The sequence below is a fragment of the Cricetulus griseus genome, chromosome 6 (assembly GCF_003668045.3).
Source record: "Cricetulus griseus strain 17A/GY chromosome 6, alternate assembly CriGri-PICRH-1.0, whole genome shotgun sequence".
Taxonomy (NCBI): Eukaryota; Metazoa; Chordata; class Mammalia; order Rodentia; family Cricetidae; genus Cricetulus; species Cricetulus griseus.
Genome location: NC_048599.1, coordinates 101,780,571 through 101,808,487, shown reverse-complemented (window position 1 = coordinate 101,808,487; position 27,917 = coordinate 101,780,571). Strand labels below are relative to the sequence as shown.

At 38.6% G+C, this 27,917-nt stretch overlaps 1 protein-coding gene across 2 annotated transcripts in view; it reads right to left on the bottom strand.

The window, feature by feature from the left end:
• The window catches only part of Gpr155 (G protein-coupled receptor 155), a 44,282-nt gene that overhangs the window by 521 nt on the left and 15,844 nt on the right, over positions 1-27,917 (bottom strand). The window contains exons 5-17 of one of the 2 annotated variants that reach the window (XM_035446839.1): positions 27,601-27,766; positions 26,417-26,572; positions 24,230-24,313; positions 23,248-23,365; positions 19,309-19,393; positions 19,133-19,223; positions 17,327-17,537; positions 12,249-12,353; positions 11,268-11,404; positions 9,403-9,498; positions 7,134-7,198; positions 5,770-5,907; positions 1,667-1,910 (exon numbers count right to left, since the gene is read on the bottom strand). In XM_035446839.1, the coding sequence (XP_035302730.1) occupies positions 1,667-1,910; positions 5,770-5,907; positions 7,134-7,198; positions 9,403-9,498; positions 11,268-11,404; positions 12,249-12,353; positions 17,327-17,537; positions 19,133-19,223; positions 19,309-19,393; positions 23,248-23,365; positions 24,230-24,313; positions 26,417-26,572; positions 27,601-27,766 (1,696 nt within the window). Of the gene's footprint in view, positions 1-1,061; positions 1,911-5,769; positions 5,908-7,133; positions 7,199-9,402; positions 9,499-11,267; positions 11,405-12,248; positions 12,354-17,326; positions 17,538-19,132; positions 19,224-19,308; positions 19,394-23,247; positions 23,366-24,229; positions 24,314-26,416; positions 26,573-27,600; positions 27,767-27,917 lie in introns of those variants that run through there. The other variant, XM_027420169.2, reaches the window with a different exon arrangement.

The following is a 27,917-nucleotide window of genomic DNA, read 5'->3' as shown; positions in this document are numbered from 1 at the left end:
AATTCCAGATCATAATATAATTATCATTTCTTTTTAATACACTAGGCATCCATGCAAGGTTTTTTTTTTGTTTGTTTTTTGTTTTTGTTTTGTTTTTTTAGTTATGTATTTGCTACATTAAAAGGGTCAGGGCACTAACCCCATAAATAATTTTCTAGGTGGCTTTTATATATGAAACACTATGAGATAAGTAACGTTTAAAATAAGTTAAACCATCACTGATGTCTAATAATTAAGTAACTGTTCAAAGGATGTGAAAATTATCAGAAGGTAAATTTAGCTTTTCTGAAGGTGTTGTAGTCTAATTATCAAAACCTAGACGCAGTGTGGTGGCCATGGAGAAGACAGGCTAGTGAGAGGAGAGGTGTTGAAATGGGATTTGCCCTCCTAAGGGTGAAGAGACAGAGCCCTTCCCTCCTACCCTATGCGGCACCATCACTGAACCTGAACCTAGGCCTCACCAGCTGCTCGGTGTGCTGCTTTGATCTTGCACTACCCAGCCTCTAGACCAGTAAAAAGACCTCCTGATGCTTGGGATCTATCTAGTTCATGTCATTTTTTAAAAAGGGTTTTAGTGGACTAAGAAACATTTGATAATTTTTAAACTTACAAATTTTTAGACATGGACACATTAAAGACTAAATTCTAAAAGTAGGATGCTAGGTTTGGAATTTTAAATTTCTGACTATATACTTTTTCAATTCAGGGAATAAAATAGATTTTCCTCCTACCACATGATACCTTGAAAGTATCAGAAATAGTGCATCTCATAGCAATACTTTTAATAACATTTAAATAAATATGCTCAAATTACTTAAAATTTTAACTGCAAAGGTTATAGAGATAATATTACTGTTCTTACTTTCTTCTTATTGGCACACAGTAATACTTTAGATAAAAATCAAGAAAAGATAAAGCTTTAAAATTGGTATAAAAATAAATTTAAAAATCACTTTTAAAAAATAGTGGGGTTAGCCAGGCATGGTGGCACACACCACTAAGCCCTGAACTCAGGAGGCAGAGGCAGGAAGATCAGTAGTAGTACAAAACCATCCTTGGCTACATAGGGAATTTGAGGCCATCCTGGCTACACAAGACCTTATCTCAGAAACAAAACAGTAGCTTTAATTTTTAAATGGTAGTATTTGTCAAAGAAGTGGAAAAAGAAATAAAAGTTTTTACTAGAACAATATAAGTCTTTTGGGGGAAGTATTATGGATAAATGTAAAGTTGTCTTAAGGTTCATTTTTAGAGCAGCAATCCTGCCAAATTCGGCAATTTAAAACTACCAGCCAGTTGGATAGTGACTTTGAAATTATAACGAACAGTTGCAGAAAGAAATGATTTTAAAATATTGTTACAATAGAGGCACCTATAGCATTATTGTATTCATCATCAGAACGTTTAACTCCAGGTTTCTCTTGTCAGTTTCCTATGTGCTTTCCACACACATAAGGTTACAGCATGTCAGTATGGGTAGGAATGCATTTGCCACTTACGGATGGCAGACGCTCAGAAAGGTAGCCTGCCCGAGCAAGGACCCGCAGCTAAGAGTGCCAGATGCAAGGCTAGAGGGTGCGAGTCCACGTGGGGTTTTCGAGTTCATAATTTAAGTCTTAGGGGAAAGTGAGGATGGCGATGAGTGGCCACTTTCCTTATAGCCTACCTGTTGGGGGTTGCTTACAGTAACAGCAGGAGGACTCTGTTGAGGACTCTTCTGAAGAAATCTGTAAAACAGATACTCGTCCCGAAATTCATATTCATTGGTGATGTGTTGGATGACTCCTCCCTGCACTAGTCTGTCCCCATAGATCACAGCTTCACCACGGTCAGAGGCAAGGCCGACTTCAATTAGCCAGTTCACCAGGTCACAGCCACAGAAAGTCCCGGCGGAGGTCTTTGTACCGCACCTGTATGTCAAAGGAATGATTCAGCCATATGTTCTGTAATTCTGGTGTCAGCACTGCATGACAGAGGATGAGCAAAGAAAAATAAAGAGGAAATGAGGAAAGACAGAATGACAATTAAGAGCAGGACAGAAATGGAGCTATTCTAAACATGAAGACTTTGTGACCTTTCCTGACCCTCGAGAGACCAGTGAAAAATAAAACATGCCAGTAGTGATCATGAAAACAAACACTTTTTAAAAACGACATAGATGAGTGTGTTGCCCGAGAAAACTTCTTTCTGGAGGGAAGCACAGGTGTGTATGTGTGTGGCATATGTTCCTGTTCTTATGCTTGTTTGAATGTAGTGTGTGTGTGGGGGGGGTACATGTATGTACACATACATGTGGGAGCCTGAAGTTGACAATGGGTGATTTTGATTGAGGCAGGGTCTCTTACTGAACCCAGAGCTCGCCCATTCCAGCTAGTCTAGCTTGCCAGATGACCCCCAGACAGACCCCTGCCTGTGTCTACCCGCTGCTGGTATTTACAGGCGGGACGCCACAGCTGCCTAGCTTCTCTGTGGGTTCTGGGGATCCCAAACCCAGTCCTCATGCTTGTGAGGCAAGCACTTTATCTACTGAGCCATCTTCCTAGCCCCCAAGAAGGTTAAAAAAAAAAAAAAAACACTTGTCTTAATTTTCAAGAATTTAAACAGCTATGCATGACATGTAGATACTATATTGAGTTTCATAGATGAATAGTTTTAGAATTTTTATTTATATTTTTTATCTGTATGGGAGTTTTACCTGAATTCATGTCTGGTGGGAACCATCTGCATGCAATACCCAAGACCAAAAGAGGGCATGAGATTCCCCGGAACCGGAGTTAACAGATGGTTGTGAGCAGCCATGTGGGTGCTGGGAATCAAACCCAGGTCCTCTGGAAGAGCACCTAGTGCTCTTAACCGCTGGGCCATCTCTCTAAGCCACCAAAAGAAGTATCTTTTGATAGCAGCATGGCCTGTGTGTATGTGTGTTATATGCACTTTTATGCATGTAATGTGTGCAAATGTATGTGGAAGTCTGAGGTCAATGTTTGTCTTTCCTCAATTGCTCTCCACCGTGATTGGGGCAGAGTCTGACTGAGCCTAAAGCTCATGGATTTGGCTGCTTTCTGTCACCACTAGGCTGAGGTGACAGGCACATGCCACTAGTCCAGCTTTCATTTGGGTTTTAAAGACCAGCCCTGGTTCTTGTGCTTGTGTAGCAGGTACTTCACTAACTGCCATGGCTCCCAGTATGGCCTTTTATCTATCTGTCTTACAGATGACTGGTTATCACTGACTGTTATAGTTCTCTCTCTGGTGCATGGCTGTAATCGAGCACCTGAGAGGTTGAGGCAGCTGAATCGGGTTTGAGCATAGGTTACATGATTTAATCCTGTCTCAAAGAACAAAAGTTGTTCTATGGTTTTATTAACCTGCTGAAACCAAACTTTGTGTTCAGCTGACAGTGTCCACAAATACTCTCTTTCCCTCAGCAGTCAGTACACTCATTTGCTTTATTTGGAATCGGAGCAAACAAGTGAGGTCTATTCTACAGCAAACCCAAAACCTTAAGAGTGTGCTTTGGGGCTGGAGAGATGGCTCACTGGTTAGGAGTACTCAGTGTTCTTCCAGAGGACCCCAGCTCAGTTCCCAGCATCTACGTCGGCAGCTCAGAAATGCATGTAGCTCCAGCTCCAGGGTCTCTGACACCCTCTTCTGACCTCCAAAGGCATGCACATAGACTCATGCACATTCACCAAATAATAAAAAATCAATCTTCTTCGGGAAGAATGCTTTGATTTTTATTTGCTTCAGGTTGTCTAATATTTGTCTTCCTAATGCAAATTTGGATTGCTTAAGTATGAGCAGATAAAGAGAAAGAAATGCAGAACAAGAGAACCAATTGCATGAATTATGAACATTTTCCTACAAATGTGCACCAGACAGCAGGAACCTCCACAAGCATCAATCAAGCTGTGAAATCTAAAGTGCTTGACAACAGGAAATAGAGGGTGAAGAGCAAGATGAAATGACAAATAGATGTGAAAAATTTAAAGCATTTTACCACAGATACAAAGGTTCACATCTAAGACTTAGAAAAAAAGTTAATAACATTTTTTTCTCAAATATCTAAAATACCAATGTTAGAGTCAGTGTCTGGGTCTTTTTAATGTAGAGTTGATACCTTCTGTCCCAGTCAGTAACTGAAGATATTTGTTTCTTGATTGCTGTGATCTGGCAGCTGTCATAAGAGCCTATGCAATAGTACAGAGTGTCAGAGAATGTGACATGGGCCAGGCTGCCGATCCTGGAAAGGAGCAGGAATCAGCTGGTTTATACCAGCTGGTGCCCATTCAGCCATCTGGGACCTGGTAACTCAGCAAATGCTAAGAATTCTGCTTCCTGGCAGTTGGCAAGCACTTGAACATGACAAATAGACTGTGAATTTTCTTAAAAGAAAAGTTTAAAGTGATGCTAAACTGTTCAAACTATCCATAGGCAGTGTCCTGAAATTGTGTGCACTCTTTCAAGGCAGAAATGTCACTTTTCTCCAGAGTTTATCATTGTCAGTAACTGGGCAAGGCTCATCACAGACATTTGCCAATCAAAGTAAGATTTTCCTCTATGGTTTACTTATTATTTCTCTATGTGTGTGAGTGCTGTGCCTCCATGTATGTATGTGCACCATGTGCATGCCTGGTGCCCAAGGAGGCCAGAAGAGGGAGCTGGGTCCCCTGAAACTGGAGTACAGAAGTTTGTGAGCCACTGTGTGAGTACTGGAAACTGAGAAGCTGGGGCTCTGAAAGACAAGTGCTTTCAATTGCTGAGCCATCTCTCCAGGCCCTGAGGAGGATTTTTTTTTTAAAGAAAAGGAAATCTGAGGTTTTGAGAATTGAACTTGCAAAGAAGTGCCTGCTGGGGAGTTCTGTTTTTGTTTGTTTTCAGGGAGTTCCTTCCCACTTCTTCTACCAGGCTATATTCTTCTGGTTGTAATGGTATGCATATTGGCATGCATAGTGGGACAGTGTTTAGAAATGAACTATCTGGAATAGCAATCTCCACATTTTTAGAAATACACATAAAGGTATTAGATTCTTTTTTTTTATTTATTTAAAGATTTATTTATTATTTATACGGTGTTCTGCCTGCATGTGTGACTGCAGGCCAGAAGAGGGCACCAGATCTCATTACAGACGGTTTGTGAGCCACATGTGGTTGCTGGGAATTGAACTCAGGACCTCTGGAAGAGCAGGCAATGCTCTTAACTGCTGAGCCACCTCTCCAACCCCAGTTCTTTATTTATTTTTTCTTTGTTTTATCTCCTCTTTCATGACAACTAAAACTATCGGCACTGTAATATCTGATTATTCATAGTTCATCGTTTCCTGCTGCAGCATATTCTGTACCTTCGGGATTAGAAGAATAAATATAATGTCACAAAATAATGACTAGGACTTGAGGTGAAATAAATATCATAGAATTAATTAAGAGGTAGAAATTTCCTCTGGTTCTCTTGACAGTATCGTTAGTAATATGAAATGGCATACCACTAGGGGATGAGACCATAAAATCCCTGCTAAATCTTGTGGCTTTCAGTGCTTTATGACAGACACTAATGGCCAACATGAAGAGAGTGTTAATACCCTGCCACACGGGATCCTTTTACAGCTCACATTTTATATAGAAATCAGGAGCTATCTGATATCAAACGTAAAAACCAAAGTGATATGTCATTTTTGTATCTTAGTTCTTAAACTGTAAACTCACCCACAACTATCAGTTGTTAAAAGCTAATGTTAATAGTCTGCAATCTGCACCCTGTGCCGGCTTTACCTTCTTTCTCTGACAATGTTTCGGATGCACAGGTCACGGTGATAATGTACAAATTGTTGACAGGTCATTTTTATCTCCTCAGAAACAGGGGATTCTCTGTTTTCTGCCGTCTCCTTATTGTTCCACAGGAATTCAAGCCTGAAAACCAAAATTTAAGCGGGCTGTTTCTTAAGGAAAGAGAACAGTTGTGAGAAGATCCAACCTGCCTCACCAAGTAGCTATTTCAAATCCAGTCACCAAAACTCTGTCATCAACACCCAGATGTCATTAGTCTCTGAACCAGAAATGCCCTTGTTTTTCTACACCTGCTCTTTGGGCAGGCTGATCACTTTATACACTCTCTAGATATGTTTGACCCACTTCCGTTTCCACTAAGATATTCCTTCTGTGTCTGACCTTTTTGAAACACAGACATAACTTAGAAACTCAGCGGGATGTCTCAGACTGCCTCAGAAACTAAAAACAAAACAAAACCAACCAAGGTAACTTAAGCATTTTTTTTTCACCATTTGCAACATTAGTAGCACAGAAACAAATGCCAGATTCTGGGGTATAAGGCAGTCCGTTCTGTCTATCCAGGCAAATACAACTGTTGACAATTGACTTAGCCAGCATTATGAAGCTGGCAACTAAGTTGAATGGCTTTTCTATTATACTTTTCTTTTAGAAATGATGATGACATCTTAGCAATGACATCTTAGTGATGATAACGATGGTTATGATGACAGAGGAGAAGGGACAGACACTGTTAATTGGCACTCCTTATAGGGTAGGTAGGTTGAATTCCATTAGCATTTCTAGTATCTATGAATTTTCCTGTGAGAGCAAATGAACAAACATTTTCCCCTGCCTCTCTTTCCACCCCATGTTGAAATTTTTACCTTGTTATTTTTCATAAAGAAACCTTGATCTTAATTCAAATAAACCTTCCTGGGAGCCAGAAAAACCCCAATAAAATCCTAAAGTTGAGAGAACCGTTGAATTTACTGTAAACTCTCAGTTTTATAGAAAGAGAAAGCCTATTGTCAAAGGAGAAAAACAATCAGATTGTGGACTGTGTTGGGGGAACACACCACCTACTACTGCCATTTCCAATTTCGTTTAACTATATGTAGTTAATAGCATAGATAGAAGTCAGTGCCCATCAATTCTTGTTAAAATGCAAATTGCATTGCTGGATTTATAATACTTCTTGTAATACTTTCTCTGCAATTATTTGCAACAAATATGTGATTCCACAGATAACCTTTGTGTGGTATTTATGATCTCCTAGCAGATATAAAAGTACAAAAGTATCAATATTTTAATAGAATGGCCTTGTCATCACCTTTAGGTACATAGGCTTATTTCAAAACTGAATTTACCTTCTTTTGAAAGGTAGGATGATTAAATGTTTGTCCAAACCAAAGATTCCAAAGGAAATAAATCCCTAGGGGAGAAAACAGTTATTGTGTCTGAACTCAACAGTAAAACCTTGAGACAGAAATGAAGACATTTAGAACAGAGGGAGCAGCTGATAGTGAATAGAGCAACATTTTAAACTCAGCATACAAAGCAGACTTAAGTTCAGTGCCTGCAGGCATACATGACACCCTGCTTGTTGCCTCTTCCCAGTCATTCTGTCCTAGTAATTATGACGGGTCCTAAAAGCCAGTGCTGAAGAACTGCATTTGCACAACAGCTCCCTAAAGAAATAAACGAAAACACTTAAAGCCTACATGTTTTTGTTTCCCCCTTTTTGAAAAGAAAATCCGTGTGTGTCTAAGTACTTATTATTTTTCTGTTGAAACATCATAAATATAATTAAGGAGGGCTGTAATATCTAATTGTAATACTGTTAGCATTATTTCGTAGATATGAAAGGTCCCCCAAAGACTTATGCCTTACAAGCATGGTTCTTCATGCACTGTTGCATGAGGGTAGAGGGTGTGCTTAGCAGTGGGGGTGGGGGTACATAGCACTCTTCTGGAAAAGCTGGGCTCAGTTCTCAGCACCAATTCTGAGTGGCTCAAAACTGCTTGGAACTCAGATCCAAGGGATATGACCCTCTCTTCTGGCCTCCACAGGCACCTGTACTCACACGTGCACACCCCATCTTCCCCAGACACACCATAATTATAAGTTTTTAAATAAAAAAATATTACAAAACCTTGATTGTCTTAACTACAGATAGTCAGAAGGGAACACTGCACTACACCAAGTCCTTAAAAGGAAAATAGGATTGGAGTGAGATTGTGTCTTCTCAGGCCTTTGAGCCACTAGAAACAGAAGCTGTGTAGGCAGCATTTGAAGTGCGACATTCCTGCCCTTAGTTATGTTCTTGACAAACAAAGCCCTGTGGAATGGAGCTTGCGTGGTTCCTGTCCTAGCATGGCTCAATCTGGAGTGGGCTTCTTGAATGTAAAGTGCTTAGGAGAACTGTGAATTTTCAGCCTAGGATTCTATAGTTAGATAATGTCAGATCCTAAATAATTTCACAAAGTGAGACTAGTGTCAGATGGCTCTGGGGCGCCCAAGTTTGTCTATAATGAACCGATTACATAATGTGTTCCTTTATGCTTCACTGGTCTTCTTCCAATACAATATCAAAACAAACAGGAAACACTTTGAGTGGCTAGTGGAAGGCAAAAACATGTAGGAGCAGAAACTGACAAATTTTAATGACCTTATATGGCAAAATATTTCAAATTTAATAGGCAGGATGATTTCCAACACAGTATTTTTCAAGTTGATAGTTTTTGAATATTCTCTAACCAAAAAGTAAGGGTTTGAATTGGGTATTTGGGTTAGTGTAGTTATGTGTAACTCATGTACTAGTATGCCTGGTATGCACAAGTGAAAATTGGATCCCCAGCACCTTAAAATGGAAGGGATAAGAAAATTGGGTTGATGAGAAGATCGAATTTTGGACTTTGCATATAAAATATTTCCCAAAATTTAAAATGCTATTTTTCTTTAAATAGCCCCCTTTTGTTCCAATGCTAAGAATTAAACTCAGAGCTTTCTAAGTACCAGACATTAAATATCAATTTTAATAGTAACATGAGAGGGGGAATGATAGTATCTATCCTGCAGGTATTTTGGGTTTACATGAGATCATGAATATAAAATCCTTAACAAGAGTTGGTATATGGTAGACTTTTGAAGAAAGGTTACTGCTGTTTCTGCTGAAATGTATTTATATGTCACATGATTTTTACAATAGCAATATAAATACATGTCATTCAGAAACAATGTGATATTTAGTAGTGTTAGGTGGCCAAACTAAAGGCTCAGAGAAGTGTGTGGTTATTTTCCAAAGTGAGTTGTAAAGATCATAAGAAGTTTTAAGAAGGATTTGGGGACATCTTGTTCCTACTTAAATTATTATTCTTCATCTCAATGCCAAAGCAAAAAAGAAAGACTTTGGTATTTCTGGTTGAAACACTCAGCATACATTCTGATGACTTCAACCAATATAATAATTCATCTCCACGGGGAGACAGGCAGCAGCTGTCAGCTGTCGTGCGTACCAGCAGCTGATAAACAAACTGAACCCTTTTGATGTAAAAGAAAACAACGTCTGCACCTCACCACCTCGCAATCAACTCACCCAAGAAAACAGAGCCCTTCCAGCTCCCAGTAAATAAATACCTGGCCGAAGTTAAACACAGCACAGAAAAACTGCAGTTCCACATACAAACGTCCAGTCTCATGGTTGAACAGCCACCATAAACAACTAGAGAGATTCTGTAAAGGGAAGAAAGAGGTGCTTAAAAATTAGGCACGAGAATCATTTCTCTCCACCGAGCGCACAGTATGATGGCTTCTCTAGCTAATAATTAGGGGGGGAAGACTGAAGGGGAAAAACACTGAGAGAATGTAGAAGCTTTGTCTTTCAAACAAGAGGTTTCAACCTCTCCTCTTGACAGATGCCATTCAAACAGTGTCTATTCTGATCAAATTTGAAGCAAGAAGACACGAGCCATAATACAGGAGCTTACATAATATATCAGGACTGCCGACTAGCCTACACAGGATGGATTTTAAAATTAGTTTAACAGAATAAAACAATTGTATCACTAAGCAGCAGTTCTTGGCAGCAGTTCTTGTTTTTTGACTTTTGTTCTTAGATGGCCGTTAAGTGTCGCTGGCTAATATCACGCTAAGCCATGAAAGTCCAAGTGTGAAAAGGCTGCAGAGGCTTCTGGCCCATCTCCCATCTCTAGGGAGTCACACTTGAACCATCTTAAGGGATGATGTGTAGCAATGGATAATTCACAAATGAGGATAGCAAATAAAACCCTTTCTATAATTAAAGAAATGTATACAATAAAATAAAGTACTGTACTTATAACATTGAAAATCCTTCGGTATTTTATGCCGGCATGAGGACATGCACTACCCCTTTGGAGAAGAATCAGAATACATTTGTGTCATAGAAATGCTTCTAAACTTTGATGCAGGGTTATCAACTTCAGGGATCTACCAATAGGAAATACAAATGTCTGGAGGTATTTATTAGGGCATTTTGAAAAATTATAAACAATTCATGAAGAAGTACTTGAATAAATTATCATGTTGCTTTTCTGTGGTTATGGGGAAGTAATTTAAAACAATGGCTTTGAACACTTCAGTCAAGTAGCCTTGTTTGACATAGGTGAAAAAAAGCAACATAGAAGCCCAAATGTTCTTTTACAATCATGCAGTGTGTGCTGAAAAATTAGTAGGCAGGGCTGAGGATAGAGGTCAGTAGTTAAGCTTGTGATTAACATTTATGAAGCCCTGGGTCCAATCTCTAGCACAAAAAATTAAATAATAAGGAAAAAGAAAAAAATTAGAAGGCATTAGTGTGATGGATGTTTTTCTTGTTCTTTCTATAGTTTGAAGATTTTCACCATTAAAAATTTTAAAGGATGTGTATGCTTTTCATATATATATATATACATATGCATATATATATATATATATATATATGTTACCATGTGGTTTTGTTTTTTTGTTTTTGTTTTGTCTTGTTTTTTTTTTTTGAGACAGGGTTTCTCTGTATTGCTTTGGAGGTTGTCCTGGAACTCCCTCTGTAGATCAGGCTGGCCTGGAACTCACAAGAGTTCTGCCTCCCAAGTGCTGGGATTAAAGGCATGAGCCACCAATGCCCGACCTAAAAATTATTTTTAAAAGTTTATCTGAAAATATCTTTAGAGAGATAATTTAGCTATCTGTCCACTGTCAGAAGTAAGCAGTCTTGTATATATCATGGAAATACTTTGTTTTGACAAATTCCAGGTTCAAGAGTATAGAATGAATAAGTGACTGTACACATAACAGACCATTACAGTGACTGGGGAACAGAATAAACAATTCACTCCTTGCTCCATCTCTGTGCCTCAAACATTTAACTAAACGTTAAAATTCAAATGACCTAGACACCATACTTCTGTGAAGTAGCAATGAAGCTTCTCTGACAGAAGCCAACATTTAAAGAAATAACCCCAACTAGAAGCAAAAGAAGCATTTACAGCGAACAGGCCAATGATGAGAAGTAAACACAGCAGGACATGTCGAGTCAGTTGGGGGTCTCCAGTCTGCAGGTACAGTTCTTCCTCCTGGGCTAGGATGCAGCTTTGGGAATCACAGCGACTCACACAGTGGTCCGCTACAAAATAGTGAGAACAGCTGTAATTATTTCAAGCCCATGATGACATCCCAAGAGAAACAGGACAGCTAAGACTCAGGATCTGACTGTCAGTGACCCTGGAAAACCCTCTCATGTTATATTGGAGAGTCTCTTTGAAAACACACAAGCTGTATGCAGTAGTTCCGTTTACATACTTATCAAGGGTCTCTGTCTACAAAAATTATGCTATATAATTATGATACATAACTTAGACATACTTTATATAGTTTAAATATAATTTTAAAGATTGGATTAATGAAGTTTTATCTGTGATAAATCCACATGAGCCACAAATACCCTATTATGTCCTAGTTTGACAACCCATGAAACAAATGTACTATTATCTCTTGCATTTTATGAAAGAGCCCAACCAATTAATTAGTCCTGGTCCTAGAGAATAAAGCTAGGGGGACACTCCCAGCTTTTAAAAGAAGAAAAAAGGCCAGAATTCAGTTTTCTGGATTTCTCACTTCAATTAACCTTTGTTTTTTGTTTTGAAAATCCTGGGGATTGAACCTAGGGTTTCATGTTTGTTGGGCAAGTACTTACCACTGTGAGTGAAATTTATTGGGAAACCATTTTAATACTACCTTTAAGGATTTTATTTTTATTTTTATTTTTTTTTAATGTGGATTTTATTTTTTAAAAGTGTTCTGTTTCTGTGATTATCACTTTCCCCCATCTTATTGGAAACATATTCTCAAACCATGTTTTGCAGTGTGTAGCTTCAATAGGAAGCTTGTATAGTATTCTTTTCACATATAAGGATAAAAAAGTTTATTTTTTCCCCTTAAGCCCACCCTCATAGCCCCAGGGCACTTACTTTTCTCAATGGAAGAAGGCATAGGCCCACTGGCACTTGCATTCATTACTGGCTCTGTTGATGGACAGCATAGGTCACCATTTCCCAAGGAACAAGAACAGCAACCTAGACAGAGGAAATAGTATGTAAAGGTAGGACCAAACCACAGCAGAAACACAGAGTTCAGAAGATACCAAACCATGCCCAAGCCACTCATGTTGTCTCCATGGAAACATTTTCTGTACGGGCACATATCCATCTAGGTGTGCCTATACAGCAGTGAGCAATTAAACAGTGTCAGACAAATAATCAGCTCCCTTACATTGTCCCCTCACTGTATGAGACAGGGAGAAATGTTTTTATCCAGGCTGCTTCCTCTCCACTGTGCTTTGGAAACTAAGAATTCAGCCATTTCCTAAAACACAAGACTTTCATTTATCACTTTCCTGAATACAATTGCTCTGCTGATGACCAATGTCGGCCTAAATGAAAGCTGCCTGTGACTCGGACTCATGATCTGCCTGCCCCAGCTACTGGACAAAAGGCACCCTCTTCTTTCTGGACAGTTCTTTCCAGTCTGTTGAAAAACTCCTTCTGGGCATGGTTGACAGAATACTCTTCCTGGATCATCTTATCAGTCACTTCTTTCTTTCGGGCCCTTCTATCTCATGAGTCCGGAAGGTTCAGTAGAAGCAATGCTCTACTGTTTTCTTTGCAAGCACACACGGCTGAATCTCCAGCTGGTTGACAGGCAGGCTGCTCTACACAAGTCACACTGAGACATACCTCATAGCTGTAATTTTGCTCTATGTTTATTTATTTATGTATTTGTTTATTTATGTTTATTTCCTCAGATAAACACACACAGTGCCCTTAATTTTTTTTTATAGTTATATGGGCCTGGCACTTCCTGACAGAGATTACAATATTAGTAGAATAATAACTTCAGAGATAAACTATTAAAATATACATGCAAGGAAAAAGAGGAATAGTTAGGCTTAACCTCTCATTGGTAACATACTTAAGTTCTTCTGTGTTAGTCTTAAAAACAAAAGGATTTCCAAGTACAAAAGCTATTATCTATAAGTCATTACAAATGTCCTTTTTAATTTCAAGATAGTAATGCCACCTCAAGGTTAAAAACAGAACCACAGAATAACAGAAAAGAAAATAAACTATCTAGTCTAGCTCTCTTCAGAAATGTGAAGGTGCAAATAATAAAATTACACAAAATGATATAAAAACTAAGAAAACACATGAGACCAGCACATTTGAATGATATACATATAGGGAATAAATACTTGCATGCACACAGATGTGTACATAAATAAGCAATCATGGCCTCTGTAAAAAAACTCTGCAGTTTCTTCCTTCAAACATAAGGGCTTATCAGTAGCCATCAGCTTTCCTTTATTAGACAAACAAACAAACAGTTTATTGAACAAACTGGTTTTTTGTTTTGTTTTGTTTTGTTTTTTTTCGAGACAGGGTTTCTCTGTGTAGCTTTGGAGCCTATCCTGGCACTGGCTCTGGAGACCAGGCTGGCCTCGAACTTACAGAGATCCGCCTGCCTCTGCCTCCCAAGTGCTGGGATTAAAGGCGTGCGCCACCAACGCCCCGCACAAACTGGTTTTTTTTAATCTATTTTCAAGATTTATTTATTCAAAAGATTCCTATGTTTCTGTTTTATGTGCATGAGTGTTTTGTCTACATGTATGTATTGCATCAGGTGTGTGCCTGGTGTCCAAGGAGACCAGAAGAGGGCATCTGATCCCCTGGACCTGCAATGTGAGCCGTGGGCACTGGGAACTGAATCCAGGCCCATTGCAAGAATAGCAAGTGTTCAATCACTGAGCCATCTCTCCAGCCATACTAACTAAACTCTTGACCACATATAAAATGTGATCCTAATTTTACACCATTTAATACAAAAGTCATAGGTCTCTAACAAATATACAACAAGAGACAGAAATCAATGGACTATGTGGAATTACCAAACTAGACAAGAGGCCAAGATGGTCATCTGAGGTGTCCTGTGTTTATACTTCTACAAAAGCAGAAGAAAACAGGATGTAGGGGAGAAAATAGCCAGACAGACTTTAAAACTTTTTTCCTCAGGAAAAACAGATACTTAAGTATTTTACTGAAGCAGTTTTCATTATTGTATAGGAGGATTATGGCACCCTTCCAACTATATTTCATATAAAAATAATATTACTAAGTATGCACAGTAAGCCTGATATCTCACTGGGAACTGAGGCTATAAAGACAAATCAGAAGTCATATTTACATGATAGTGGGCCAAATAAACAAGAGCAGTTATGAAACAGTGCGATGAGGGAGGAGGCTGTGGATACAGCTCTAGGAGAGAGCTCTTTTCTAGCATTCATGAGACCCTGGGTTCAATTCCAGTCCCACAAAAACAAAACAAAAAACTACAGTGAAATTAGGGTTATAAATAAGGAGACAAAAGCATGCACACTTCAGGTTTCCTGTGGACATAGCAGAGAGCTGTTCCTGTTTACAACATAGATTCAAATTCATTTTCTTGCTGAGGATGATATCAACAGGGATTAAAGCCTACCGTTTAGTTTTTGCTGTTTCTAAAAGTCAGGTGAAAGTTAAATACAAAAGTCTCCCAAAGGTCCTCTATGTCCCTTGTTTAGTGCTTCTCAGAGATATTAGCTTTTGGTAGCCATCTAAAACATTCATGGAGGAAGACATGGCAGGCTGCCTGAAGGTGGTGGTCTTCTACGTCTATCCAAATCAGATTGACTTAGACTGCAGTGCAAAGAAAGTGAGAAAGGGAAGTATCCTGGGCTTACAGAAAGCAGAGTCTAACATTATAGGAAAGATGTTGTTGAACCCCAGGGTTCTTTTGGTTGTTGTTGTTTCTGAGACAAGGTTTCAGTTCTGGCTGTCCCGGAACTCACTTTGTAGACCAGGCTTGCCTTGAACTCACTGAGCTCCACCTGCCTCTACTTCCCAAGTGCTGGGATTAAAGGTGTGCGCCACCACTGCCCGGAACTTCAGTTTTAAAAGGAACACATTCAAGAAGCTTAAAAGAATAAAATTCTGATGATGTCATCACAAATTACCAGTGAGCCCAGGCTGAAGGACTTTGCAGCAAAAGCAGGAAGAGAGGAGAGATGCCGAGAGTGCCAGTCTGGGGCAAAGCATGGGGAGTCTGGAGCATGCGCAGTGGGAGTGGAAGAACAGGGGTTAAGAAGGAATAACAGGGTATTGGAGGGACTTGAGAGTCTTGACGTGCACTGCAGCAGGAGTCTCATAGCGCCATGAGGAAAGTTACTTGGGCCATTTCACATAAGCTAGACTGGCTGATGAGGTGATGGGAGGCTGATAGACTACAAGCTGTGAAATGAAATAAACAAGCGCTTTTCATAAAGGCCATTCCGGCTCTGTGGCAATGATTCAACACTGTCAGTCTACTATGAACCCAGCCACCAACAACACTCAAGTGAATGATTGTGACTATACTCCACAACTTTGTGCATGGGAAATTCAAGTTTCATAGAATTTTAAGAGACATTAAAAACAAACAAACAAACAAACAAACAAAAACACCCACATCTCTTGGGGGCTGGAGAGATGACTCAGAGGTTAAGAGCATTGGTTGCTCTTCAAGAGGTCCTGAGTTCAAGGCGGGCGTTGGTGGCGCACACCTTTAGTCCCAGCACTCTGGAGGTAGAGGCAGGCAGATCTCTGCGAGTTCAAGACCAGCCTGGTCTACAAGAGCTACTTCTAGGACAGCCTCCAAAGCCACAGAGAAACTCTGTCTCAAAGAACAAATAAACAAACAAACAACCCACCCCCAAAAAACAAACAAATAAAAAAAAAGAGGTCTTGAGTTCAATTCCTAGCAACCACATGGTGGCTCACAACCATCTGGAATGAGACCTGGTGCCCTTTTCTGGCGTGCAGGCATACATGCAGGCAGAACACAACACATAATAAAAAAAAAAAAATCTCTTAACGCCAATCTTTTAAAAATGTAAACAAAACAAAACAAAAACAAAAAACATTCTTAACTGAGAAACTATATAAAAATCAGGTGGCAGGTTGGAGAGATGGCTCAGAGGTTAAGAGCACTGGTTGTTCTTCCAGAGGTCCTGAGTTCAATTCCCAGCAACCACATGGTTTCTCACAACCATCCGTTATGAGATCTGGTGCCCTCTTCTGGTGTGCAGATATACATGGAAGCAGAATGTTGTGTACATAATAAATAAATAAAATCTTAAAAAAAATCAGGTGGCAAGTCTGACTTGCGGGCTATAGTTTATAGTGGCTAATTTCTATGATTAACCTTAAATTCAGTTAGGCCTTTCCTTAAAATTCATCTTTTGGTGGCACTTGCCTGATGAATGTTGCTAAAGGGGGAAATGTATGTGTTTTCTTTCAGGAAGAACCTTCCTTTTCTTTTACTTCTTCCAAAATTCTTAGGCCAAAGCTGGGGACATAGCTTAGAGGTAGAATACTTGCCGAGTGTGTGTGAGGTTCTGGGTTCAATCCCCAGCACTGAAAACCAGCAAAATGGCTCATACCTGTCATCCCGGCATTCAGGAGGCTTAAGCAGGAGGATCAGCAGTTTGAGGCCAGCCTTGGATACAGAGTAAGACCCTGTTTCAGCCAGCCAGCCAACCAACCAAACATCCTCTCTTGGAAGTTTTAGAATTCAACAAAACATAAATCTCAGATTAATAGATGTACTACTAGAAGAATGAAGATCTAATAGAATTAATAACATTGTTCAACTGACAAATACCTGTAATATTTAGAGTAGTATAGTGAATTTACATTGAACAAAAACATCTAGTATACATGTGACAGTTTTTGTTTGTTTTAAAATAGATAGAGAGTGTCAGACAGTGGTGGCACATGACTTTAATCCCAGCACTCAGGAGGCAGAGACAGGCAGATCTCTGTGAGTCTGAGGCCAGCATGGTCTATAGAGTGAGTTCAAAGACAGCCAGAGCTACACAGTGAAATCCTGTCTTGAAAAATAATAAAATTACACACACACACACACACACACACACACACACACACACACACACACACACAAAATGTAGAGCTCATACTTCTCTCTGGGATAGAACTTGGGAAGAGTTCTGGTTCATTTGTTGGTGCTTGGCTCTCCTCAAATGCAGTGCTTGCAGGCTCTACTGGCTTGTGGTTCTGAGATTGGCCGAAACCTTCATAGTGGCCTGCTTGGGTGGTACGGTTCATGCACATGAGTGACACACCAGCTATCACAATGCTGCAGAACAGGGTGACTGCTGTGGTGATCATCTGCCAGAATCAGAAAAAGATGTTAGGCTAGCTTTCATAATCTCATCTTAATCCTAGTACACTGGGTTTAAGAAAACATTTTTGGAGAGATGACTCAATGTTTAAGAACACTGTCTGCTCTTCAAGAGGACCTGGGTTCAATTCCTAGCACCCACATGGCTGCTCATACTTGCCTGTAATTCCAGTTCCAGGGGTTCTGGGCACCCTCACAGACACACATTCAGGTAAAACACCAATGCATATAAAATAAAAATAAATCATTTTAAAAAATTTAAAAGAACACTTTTTGATAGCAAATGTATCTGTATAGCTTTAAACACTACAGGACAACATTTCTTCAAAATGGGTAGGAGTATGGAAGGAATGTGATTTACTTGTCAAGAAATCATCGTTGGTCTTTAATCATGCAAGTTTCTTAGATGTTTCATGTATAGCAAGTAGTTAACAATACAGTCATTGGTTTTCTTTAAGTAACCAAATGATTTCCTTTTTTTCTTTAATAAACGAGATTTCATTTATTTTTTTTTATTCACATTAGTGTTTTGCCTGCATATATGTTTGTGGTGATGTCAGATCTTGGAGTTACAGTTGTTAGCTGCCATGTGGGTACTGGGAATTGAACCTGTGTCCTCTGGAAGAGCAGCAGCCAGTGCTCTTAACCTCTGAGCCATCTCTCCAGTCCCCCAAATGATTTCTTATGTCTCCTTTATTTACTTCTAAATGCTCCATGTAGTTCAACCATACTTCAGTAAATGGAGGCTTTCTAATTGTTATGATTATAAAAATTACAGCTAATATTTATGAGCACCAGCTGGATGTATTAGTATAAGTCCTTTTTATATATAATCTTGTTTATTCTCACAAAACTGAATTAAAGTTCAAAATTACAAAACAAAAGGTAAGAATTAAAAAATCTTTTGTGGAAGCTTTTAAAATCATGGCTATGGATCCTATCCCTGAAGAATTCAGCAAGTCCCACAGAACTCCTGGTGTATAGCTTTGCAATCACACTTTCCTCAGATATGCTTTGTCCTGGGATTCATACTTCCCATAAGAGTAACATATTCGACATTTACTATTACTACTAAGTTGTTTTATTTTCCTTCAGCAGAAAGAACATAGTTCATAAATGTATCTTGATAAGAAATCAATTAAGGGGACTCGATAGATAGCTCAGCAGTTAAAAGCACTTTCTACTCCTACAGAGGTCCTGGCTGGGTTGGATTCCTAAAACCTACATGGCAACTCAGAACAGTCTGTAACTCCAGTTCCAGGGGATTCAACTCCCTTTCCTGGCCCCCACAGTTTCTGCACATACATCATGCGTGTACGAACATTCAGACAAGACACTCATACACAAAATAAAAGTAAATAAATCTTAAAAAACAAAATTAAAAAATCAAGTTATAAGCATTTATAAGTCTTTTGCTAAACATATTCATATCTTGGTGTCATAAGGTGTTATAAAATCACCAATGTCATATACAATAAATTAAAATATGCTTTCAATTTATTTTTAATATAAGAATATCAAGGTACACAAACTAGCTAAAAAGACATTTTCAAGAAGGGAACTGCTAATAACCTCTTCCCACCTGCTCTTTTCCATAAAAGAAGGCGGAGTCAATGCTGTCTCCATTGTGTTTTCCAGTTATCAACAGCACACCAACAAGGAGAGCAGGGATTCTGTAACCAGAATCATTGAGAAAGACAGTGAATGAGCAGTAGTCATGTATGGGAACCCAGAAACAAACAGAGGAAGGCCACTTACCCCCAGCCAGATATTATGATAATTCCCACAGGGATCTGCATGCTCTCCCTCTTTTTTAAAAGAAACAAAGAAACGGCTAGAAGGCCTAGAAACAAGAAAGCAGGATTGTAAAAGAAATGGTTACTTGACATTGAGCAGAAGGTGCAGCACTTTGTAGAACACTGGACTTGTTTTGGTCTTCTGGTGGCCAATTTTCATTTTGCTTTGTGACTTCATTTGCCTGGTTTTGGGTATCAGGTATCAGCTGAACTCCTATTACCCCCCTTCCACTTCCCAAGTCCTGTAGTTACAAGTGTGCACTCCAGGGCTTTTCTTTCCTTTCTTTTTTTTTTTTTTTTTCAAATAATAGTATGGGTTTTGTTCTAAATTTTCCTCATAAATAAATGTTATTTGAATTAATTTTTCCAAATTAAAATCATTTTGTTTTCCTTCCTATAATCATTTCTTTACTCAAATCTTGTTTTACTGAATGATTTCTTTTCAAAAGCCATTTTTTTTTCATTTATGTGATTAGAATTAAGTAAAATTGGAAAAGTTAACTGTATACAGAACATTTCTTTCTTGTTTTGGTTTTTCGAGACAGGGTTTCTCTGTGGTTTTGGAGGCTGTCCTGGAACTAGCTCTTATAGACCAGGCTGGTGTCGAACTCACAGAGATCTGCCTGCCTCTGCCTCCCAAGTGCTGGGATTAAAGGCGTGTGCCACCAACGCCCGGCTTACAGAACATTTCTAAGAGTGATTCCATTTTGTTGGTGCTAAGAAGTATATACATTTCTTACCCAGGTTAGGTTTTAGAAAATGCCTCAAATGTAGTGCTGAAGCATCATATAAAAAATGATCTAAACTTAATACAAATGTGGTGCAAATCTAATACAGACATAAATATTCCAAGTTGTTTTTGTTGTTGTTGTTGTTGTTGTTTTGGTTTGGTTTTTGAGATTGCATTGCTATGTAGCCCAGCTGTCCTTAAACACTCCATCCTCCTGCCTCAGCCTTCTGAGTGCTGAAATGAGACAGGTGTTATGACATCCAGCTTATTTTCAGGTTCCCAAACTTTCCTTATGCCTAACACTGTTACTTATACCTGTGGCACTTAATAAACTCCACAGGGTTACAGAATCTGAGTACTGTAGGTGGAAAGAGCCTCCATTTTAAATTAACACTTTAATTTCATAGGTATGTAAGAAACAAGGCTTGCCCAAGTCACCCAGCAGAGGGCAGAGGGCAGAGGGCAGAGGGCAGAGGGCAGAGGGCAGAGGGCAGAGGGCAGAGGGCAGAGGGCAGAGTGGTGGAGAAACCCAGACTTTTGAGGAACATGAGAAGTTCTGAAACTGCCCTGGGGTTCCTACAATGTATTTTCAGGATCTGTAAATAATATGTCTATAAGAAACTTTTAGTCTCTTCAGTATATTTTCAATGATACTTCAATGATAAACTGTGTCCACCATACAATCAAGTGGTCTCATTAATCGGAACTTAGATTTCATTTTTACATATTAAGTTTGAGATAAGTGAAGGCCAGATGATATTACAGCTTACAGTTAAATGAAGACTCTCCAGGAGTTTGAAGAAAGAAAGTCAATGAGATAACCAGATCATAACTCTGTATGTGTAAGTAACTGAAGCTAACGTTAAAGAAAAAAAAAAAAGGACAGCAGAGTTCCATTTTACATTTCAAGCTGTGATCCACATTAGCAAAATAAAATCCTGTCTTATAATTAATACTTTAAGTTGTAAGTAACATAAACGGGCATGGAAAATTAACACTTTAAACTAGAAGTAACATAAACAGATACAGGGGTCCCTGAGAAGGGCTGGGCACTCTGAAATTCTGATTCTGGGGTCCCTGAGAAGGGCTGGGCACTCTGAAATGCTGATTCCCTTGCTCTGTGAAGAAGCAGGGCTGTGAGATGACAGCTGGGACAATCCGATTAAGAGCATTCAGCTCTTGGGCTTGCTTTCATAATTTGCAAAATGAAACATTTAAACCAGACCCACAAAAAGGTGGAGAAGTGGATTATTTATACATTCAATGTACATTTGAAACTGTTTGATTAGCTTGTAAAGCTTGGGGCTTCACTGGCATTGGATTTAGTGGATGTGTTAAAAAGCAATTGATTTTAAAGGGAAAAACATAGCAAGTGCTGTGCAGATAGGACAGAAATGGTGAAGGTGGTTTCTAAACCAATCTGAAAATGATTGAACATGAGATTTTAGAATACACTGAATGGCTCTGTAATTTTGTCTTTTTGGTTGTAAGCCTAGCCTTTGGCAACTGAGCCATAAAATTGTGCTTGCTGTATTTATAATAACCTGATAATCACAGGGCATCTTTATTGTACCAGAGAATTAATAAATTCTTTAGACAGATCTCAGCATGCATGTTTGAGGGTTTTGGAGATAGTTAGAGCTTTCTGGCAGACTGCTCTGTTTGTTGCTTTCTCACTCTGATTACAAATTCCACCCGAATAAACTTAGGCACTAGAGGTCAGTTTGGGCCACCTATATTTGGGATTATAGGTTCTTTTAATTTGACATCTCAGGACAAGTCTCATGCTATGACAGTTATACTTGCCTCAAAGAAGTACAAACCATCTTGGGCTTGTGAATTGGTCATTCTGTAATTCCTCTCCACATTACTGCTTCACTTCAAAAGGCTGTGGACTTAGATGGGACCAACTTTTGATCCTTAGGGCATGAAACCAAAGGTCTTCCCACGCAATCACTTCCTGGCCCTTGTTTATTAGCCACTGTACAATTTCCCTTCTGGACCATTTTACAATTTCAAATTTGTGGTGTAAACACAAAAACAACCAAACCAGACAGTACTTTTCACAAACCTAACAGAATGTCTTTCTCTAAACGAATGTTACATTTCAAAATAGCAATGTTTAAACATTTTGTCTTCTTTTTTGGAGTCAATTGAAAGACTATTCTTTATCATTGGGTCCTCTATTAAAATTATTTTATCTATATGAAAGTTTTGCTTGCATGTATGTCTATGTACCATGTGTATGTCTGGTGCCCATAGAGGCCAGCCAGTAAAGGACTTTGGATACCCAGGAACTGTAGTTCCAGACAGTTGTGAGCCTTCATTTGGGTGCTGGGAATTGAACCTAGGTCCTCTGGAGCAGTCAGTACTCTTAACCACTTTAAGTCATCTCCACAGCCTCCCCCAACATCTTCTTACTCATCTTTCTTGTTCTTTTATTGCCTCTTTTCCCTCTATTACATGATTAATAGATTCCCATTTCTTGAATGTCTGCTGTTAGCAGATATAAATACCTATATTCACTTCATTCTCAGAATATCTGTGTAATGTGCTGCAAGCCAGTTTTAGGAGTAATAAAACAGAAAACCCAGGGGCTGGAGATATGGCTCAGAGCTTAAGAACACTGGCTGCTTTTACAGAGGACCCAGGTTCAATTCCCCGCACCCACATAGCAATTCACACCTGTCTGTAACTCCAGTTCCAGGGTTTTTTACATCCTCACACAGACATACATGCAGGCAAAACACCAATAAACACAAAATAAAACAAACAAACAAAAGCACAGGAAGACCCAAAGGTAGTTAATTTGTATGAGGCAAACCCACAGCTTGCAGTTCAATAGAATCCCAGAAGTGAGCTCTGGGACACATCGAATCTCTGCCCTTTTCCACCTGGTGTCTCCAAGCGGGTGCTACGATGACACTGGCCTAGAGTTAATGACCCCCCCCAAAGAAAATGACCATGTGACTGAAGAGGGCTTTGAGCCTGGCAGAAATACTGCCCCGGCAGATAAATCAGCTTTGCAGATGTGGGGTGTGTGTGTGTGTGTGTGTAACAGAGTAAGGACCTTGACCATGCTAAAAGATTACAAATGGATCAGTAGATGCTGAGTCTTTTAGAGGGAGAGGAGAGGGCAGACTTCAACAGTCCTTTCATGAGCCAACTTACCTGTCCACAAATAGGTGCTGTACAGGGAGCTGTACAATAGAACAAACACCAAAATTTGTCCAACAAAATTTTTTTCTTTAACAAAATTCCATATCATCATTCCAGCACAAACAATAGACTAAAGAAAAAATTATTAAAAGATTTTGTAAGTAGTTAAAAGTAAATTGTACGATTCAATATCATAACAGAAGAAATTATTAACCTAATCATACCCATTGAAATTTTATTCACAGAAAATAATCCTTCATTTAAAACTATTGCCAATCATCAATTGTTACATATTGGTTTTACTAAAATTTCAAGCTTTATGATTAAAAAAACCTCTTTTCCATTGAGCCTTCAACAATGTACATATTAAATGAAAATAAAGACCATATCCTAAATTCTAGTTTTATTTATTAATGATTTACATAGAAAATGTTAATTAAACTTCTTTCCATTATGACCACATGCTAAGACCGAACTGTAAAGCAAGGTCATGTGAGCTCTCTTTTTGTTATTGTTTTAATCTTCAAGATGGAGTCGTCCTGCTTCAGCCTCCTAAATGCTCAGAATTGTAAGTGTGGATCACCACACCCAAGTAAGAGTTCAATTTTTAATGATTCAATTGTTTGTATCTTAAAATGCCAAGTTATCATTAATTGCCTTTATTAATCTCAAAGTTTAAAACAGATTACAACATTTAATATATCAAGCATAAATAGCTGTAATTAAATTGATTATATCTACTAATAATCCTGACTTTGTACCTGAAAGAAATCTAACGAAGTAATTTTCTCTCATACAGTACAATAATCCCAGGGGAGCACTGCTTAAACGAGTAAATATCTATAGGTATATTAACCTGAGCAATGAGTAAATATCTATAGGTGTACTAACCTGAGCAACAAGTAAATATTTATAGGTATACTAACCTGAGCAATGAGTAAATATATAGGTGTACTAACCTGAGCAATGAGTAAATATCTATAGGTATACTAACCTGAGCAATGAGTAAATTAGTTGTAAGCATATGAGGAAGCTGCTTGTATTTCTTACTCAAGAGAAGAACAGCCAGAGACCAGATCTTGAAGATAAAAGGTTAAAGTTATTTATGTTTCTCAATCTTTAAAATTACTTACTAAATAGTATATTAGAAATCTTTTTTATTGTGGGGCTGGACTGAACTCAGGGCCTCATATATACTAGGCAAGCACTCCACCACTGAGTTACATTCCAGCCCTTGGGTTTTTTGTTTTGTTTTGTTTTTGTTTTTTTCCCCGAGACAGGATCTCACTGTATAACCCAGGCTTGCTTTGAACTCCAGATCCTCCTGTCTAGAGTTCAAGTATCCCCATGATTAGTATTTTTAAAGAGTTCTCTTATCTTTATTCCAGAAGAAAATTTAAGGTTTCATTGAAATTGAAGGTTATTAATATAAATGAATGTATCCAAAGTGAAATAAATGTATGGGAGATCCATAGTTAACAGATTAATTCTTTAAGAACTATGGATTGACTAGGGCCATATTCTAAGTATGCCTACCTTCAGTGGCTGAAATAGGACACAAAGTCACAGCCAATTATTTAAGAAAGAACTTTTTTAAACTTTTCCTTTCAGACTTTTATCACACTAGCTCCTGAGGAGTTTAAATTCCAGGTGGTATAATTTCAAACAACACATACTTCCCACACCAAGATTAAACTTGTATTCCTAGTATTTGAAAGGATTGGGTTTCTCCTCCTCCTCCTCCTCCTCCTCCTCCTCCTCCTCCTCCTCCTCCTCCTCCTTCTCCTCCTTTTCTGGCTAGTACTGGGATTGAACCTAGAACCTTATGCATGCTAAGCATATGCTCTAAACTAAGCTACACCCCAGCCCCAGGACTGAGTTTCTATTCTACCTTCATATTGCCCAGGAAAGTATGCTGGGTAATTTTCTTCTTGCCTCTACATGCCAATAGACGTTGATACCTTCTCTCTCCCTGAACTACCTTCTTATCAAGGAAATAGATTTTAAGAGTATGTGATAGGGGCTGGGTGGTGGTGTATGTCTATAATCCCGGCATTCAGGAGGCAGAGGCAGGTAGATCTCTGTGAGTCTGAGGCCAGCCTGGTCTATGAAGACAGTTCCAGGATAGCCAAAGACTATACATAGAGAAACCCTGTCTTGAAAAATTAAAAAAAAAAGAGTATGTGACAGATATGGGATTTCCTAAGAATCAAATCAATTGTGCATTTATTTATTGTTAACATACATATCCATTTTCATATCCATTCCTTTTAAGAATAAACATTGTAGTAGTAATAGTAGTAGTAGTAGTACTAGAAGAAGGAGGAGGAGGAGGAGGAGGAGGAGGAGGAGGAGGAAGAAGAAGAAGAAGAAGAAGAAGAAGAAGAAGAAGAAGAAGAAGAAGAAGAAGAAGAAGAAACATGGTCTTTTTCCAATTTAGAATTCTGGCTAAATTCAGCAGGCAATTTGACCTATGTGATACTCTAGTTGCTAAAGGCTTTATATATTTGAGCTAGCAGGACCAAATTTGAAAAGTTATCTGGTTTCATTTAAATAAAGGATTAATCTTGATCCTAAAGACCTTTGCTGGTCCTATGATTCTAGAATAGCTAGTATTTGCATGGTGATCATTATTCATAGAATGCTTATCTCATTCTCTCAAACCTTAAAACAATCCATAGAACCAGGTGAAATGATTATCTTTATAGCTAATAAAACTAAGCTTAAGAGAGGTTAAGTAACTGCAAAATGACACATAGATAACTTGCAGTAGGATAAAGAAACAAATCCAAGTTGAAGTCACATGCCTTGCCCACTATACAACTCAAAACTCCCCATTGGAAAGACAATCTTAGTTAATTAGGAAGTTGATATTGCATTTTTTTTTCCAGAAAGACTTTTGTTCTCTCTCTCTCTCTTTTTTTTTTTTTGAGACAGGGTTTCTCCGTGTAGTTTTGGAGCCTATCCTGGCACTCGCTCTGGAGACCAGGCAGGCCTCGAACTCACAGAGATCCACCTGCCTCTGCCTCCTGAGTGCTGGGATTAAAGGCGTGCACCACCAACGCCTGGCTCTATTTTGTTTTGTTTTGTTTTTTAAAGTTTTTAAAATCATTTTCTCTTAGTAGTTATTGTCAAACTTATTTTGTGGTTTCTATACAATTTGACACTGAAGTATACTTACCAAGGAGACCAGACTGATAATACTTATATCAAAACTAACATTCTGAATGGCATATGCCAATGGCTTAGCATCCATGGTGGGAAAGGTCAGTAACCAGGCAGAAACATACATGATTGGAGCAGACACAAATGTGCTTATTACCATTCCTGAGGTTATCTGCAAAAATGAGATCAAATTAAGGAGTCATAATCTTACCTAAACAATTGCTTAAAAATTCAAATACCCATAATACACTAATACCTTTTAAACTGAAAATGAAACCCAGTAAACACATTATAGAACCCAGCATATGGTCTGATGCCATACTTCTCCTTTCTATGAGACTTCTCCATTGGCCCCTTTCTAATCTAGGTTCAAATGGCATTTACATATGAAAATACTATAGATTATATTGTTGCTTATCTTCTAGGTACTGAAAAGAGCACCCTTCCAATGGTCTAATTAAATCTATGAACAGTTTTCTTCCACACTACTCACAAACTATGGGAAAAAATCAACAGAAAATAATTACCAAACATGATATGGAGTAATTAATGGGACTGTCTCTCCTATTATATTTCCGAACCCCTTAACACAGTATACATAGATGACATTAATTTACCAACTTTCTCTAGTTTATTGTGGGGTATTTTTTGTGGTGACTGAATTGTAATGAATGAAATATTTTCCCCTCAAAAATTTCCAAAGTTGGGCTGGAGAGATAGCTCAGAGGTTAAGAGCACTGGTTGCTCTTCCGGAGATCCTGAGTTCAATTCCCAGCAACCACATGGTGGCTCACAACTATCTATAATGAGATCTGGTGCCTTTCTGGCACTCAGACACACATGAAGGCAAAACACTGTTGTTAAGTAAATTATTAAATAAATAAATCTTTAAAAAAATTCCAAAGTTACCCCTCTGTAAATAACTTTAAAGCTTAAATATAAGCATAGATGGAAAGTACTGAAACAAAAGACTATTAAAAGAGCATGGGTTTAAAAAATAGGAAAACAGCATAGATGAAAAAGGTTCCCATATTAAATAACTATGGTTATATAATGTTACAGAATATCTTCTTATCTACAGTACAGCAGCTTAGAAAGCTCAAATTCTCATCGAAAGAATGTTGCTTTCTGCGTTTCACAACTTCATTTTTCTCTTTGCACAAAACCCACCAGACTAAGAAAAAGACAGTGTATACATACAATCTCTACTTCCATATTGAACTGTGTTGCAAAGATAGCCACTCCTGGGGCTACAGGGAAGACGCCATAGAGAAAGGCATAATTCGACAAACTTGTATGGTTCACCACACTGTCACCCTTGTCCAAGAGTTCTACCATTTCTCTGCACAGAAGGGGCAGCACCAGGCTGGAGAAAGAAGAGAAGTAGAAGGTACTTAGCATCAATGCCTGTCACCCCTGCTAGTAACTGCAGGTGAATTTGAAATTTGTTACTATTTGCCTCCTGTCCGAAGTCATTTATAGTTCTAAGCATATGTTCTATTGCTGCTGGACATTTT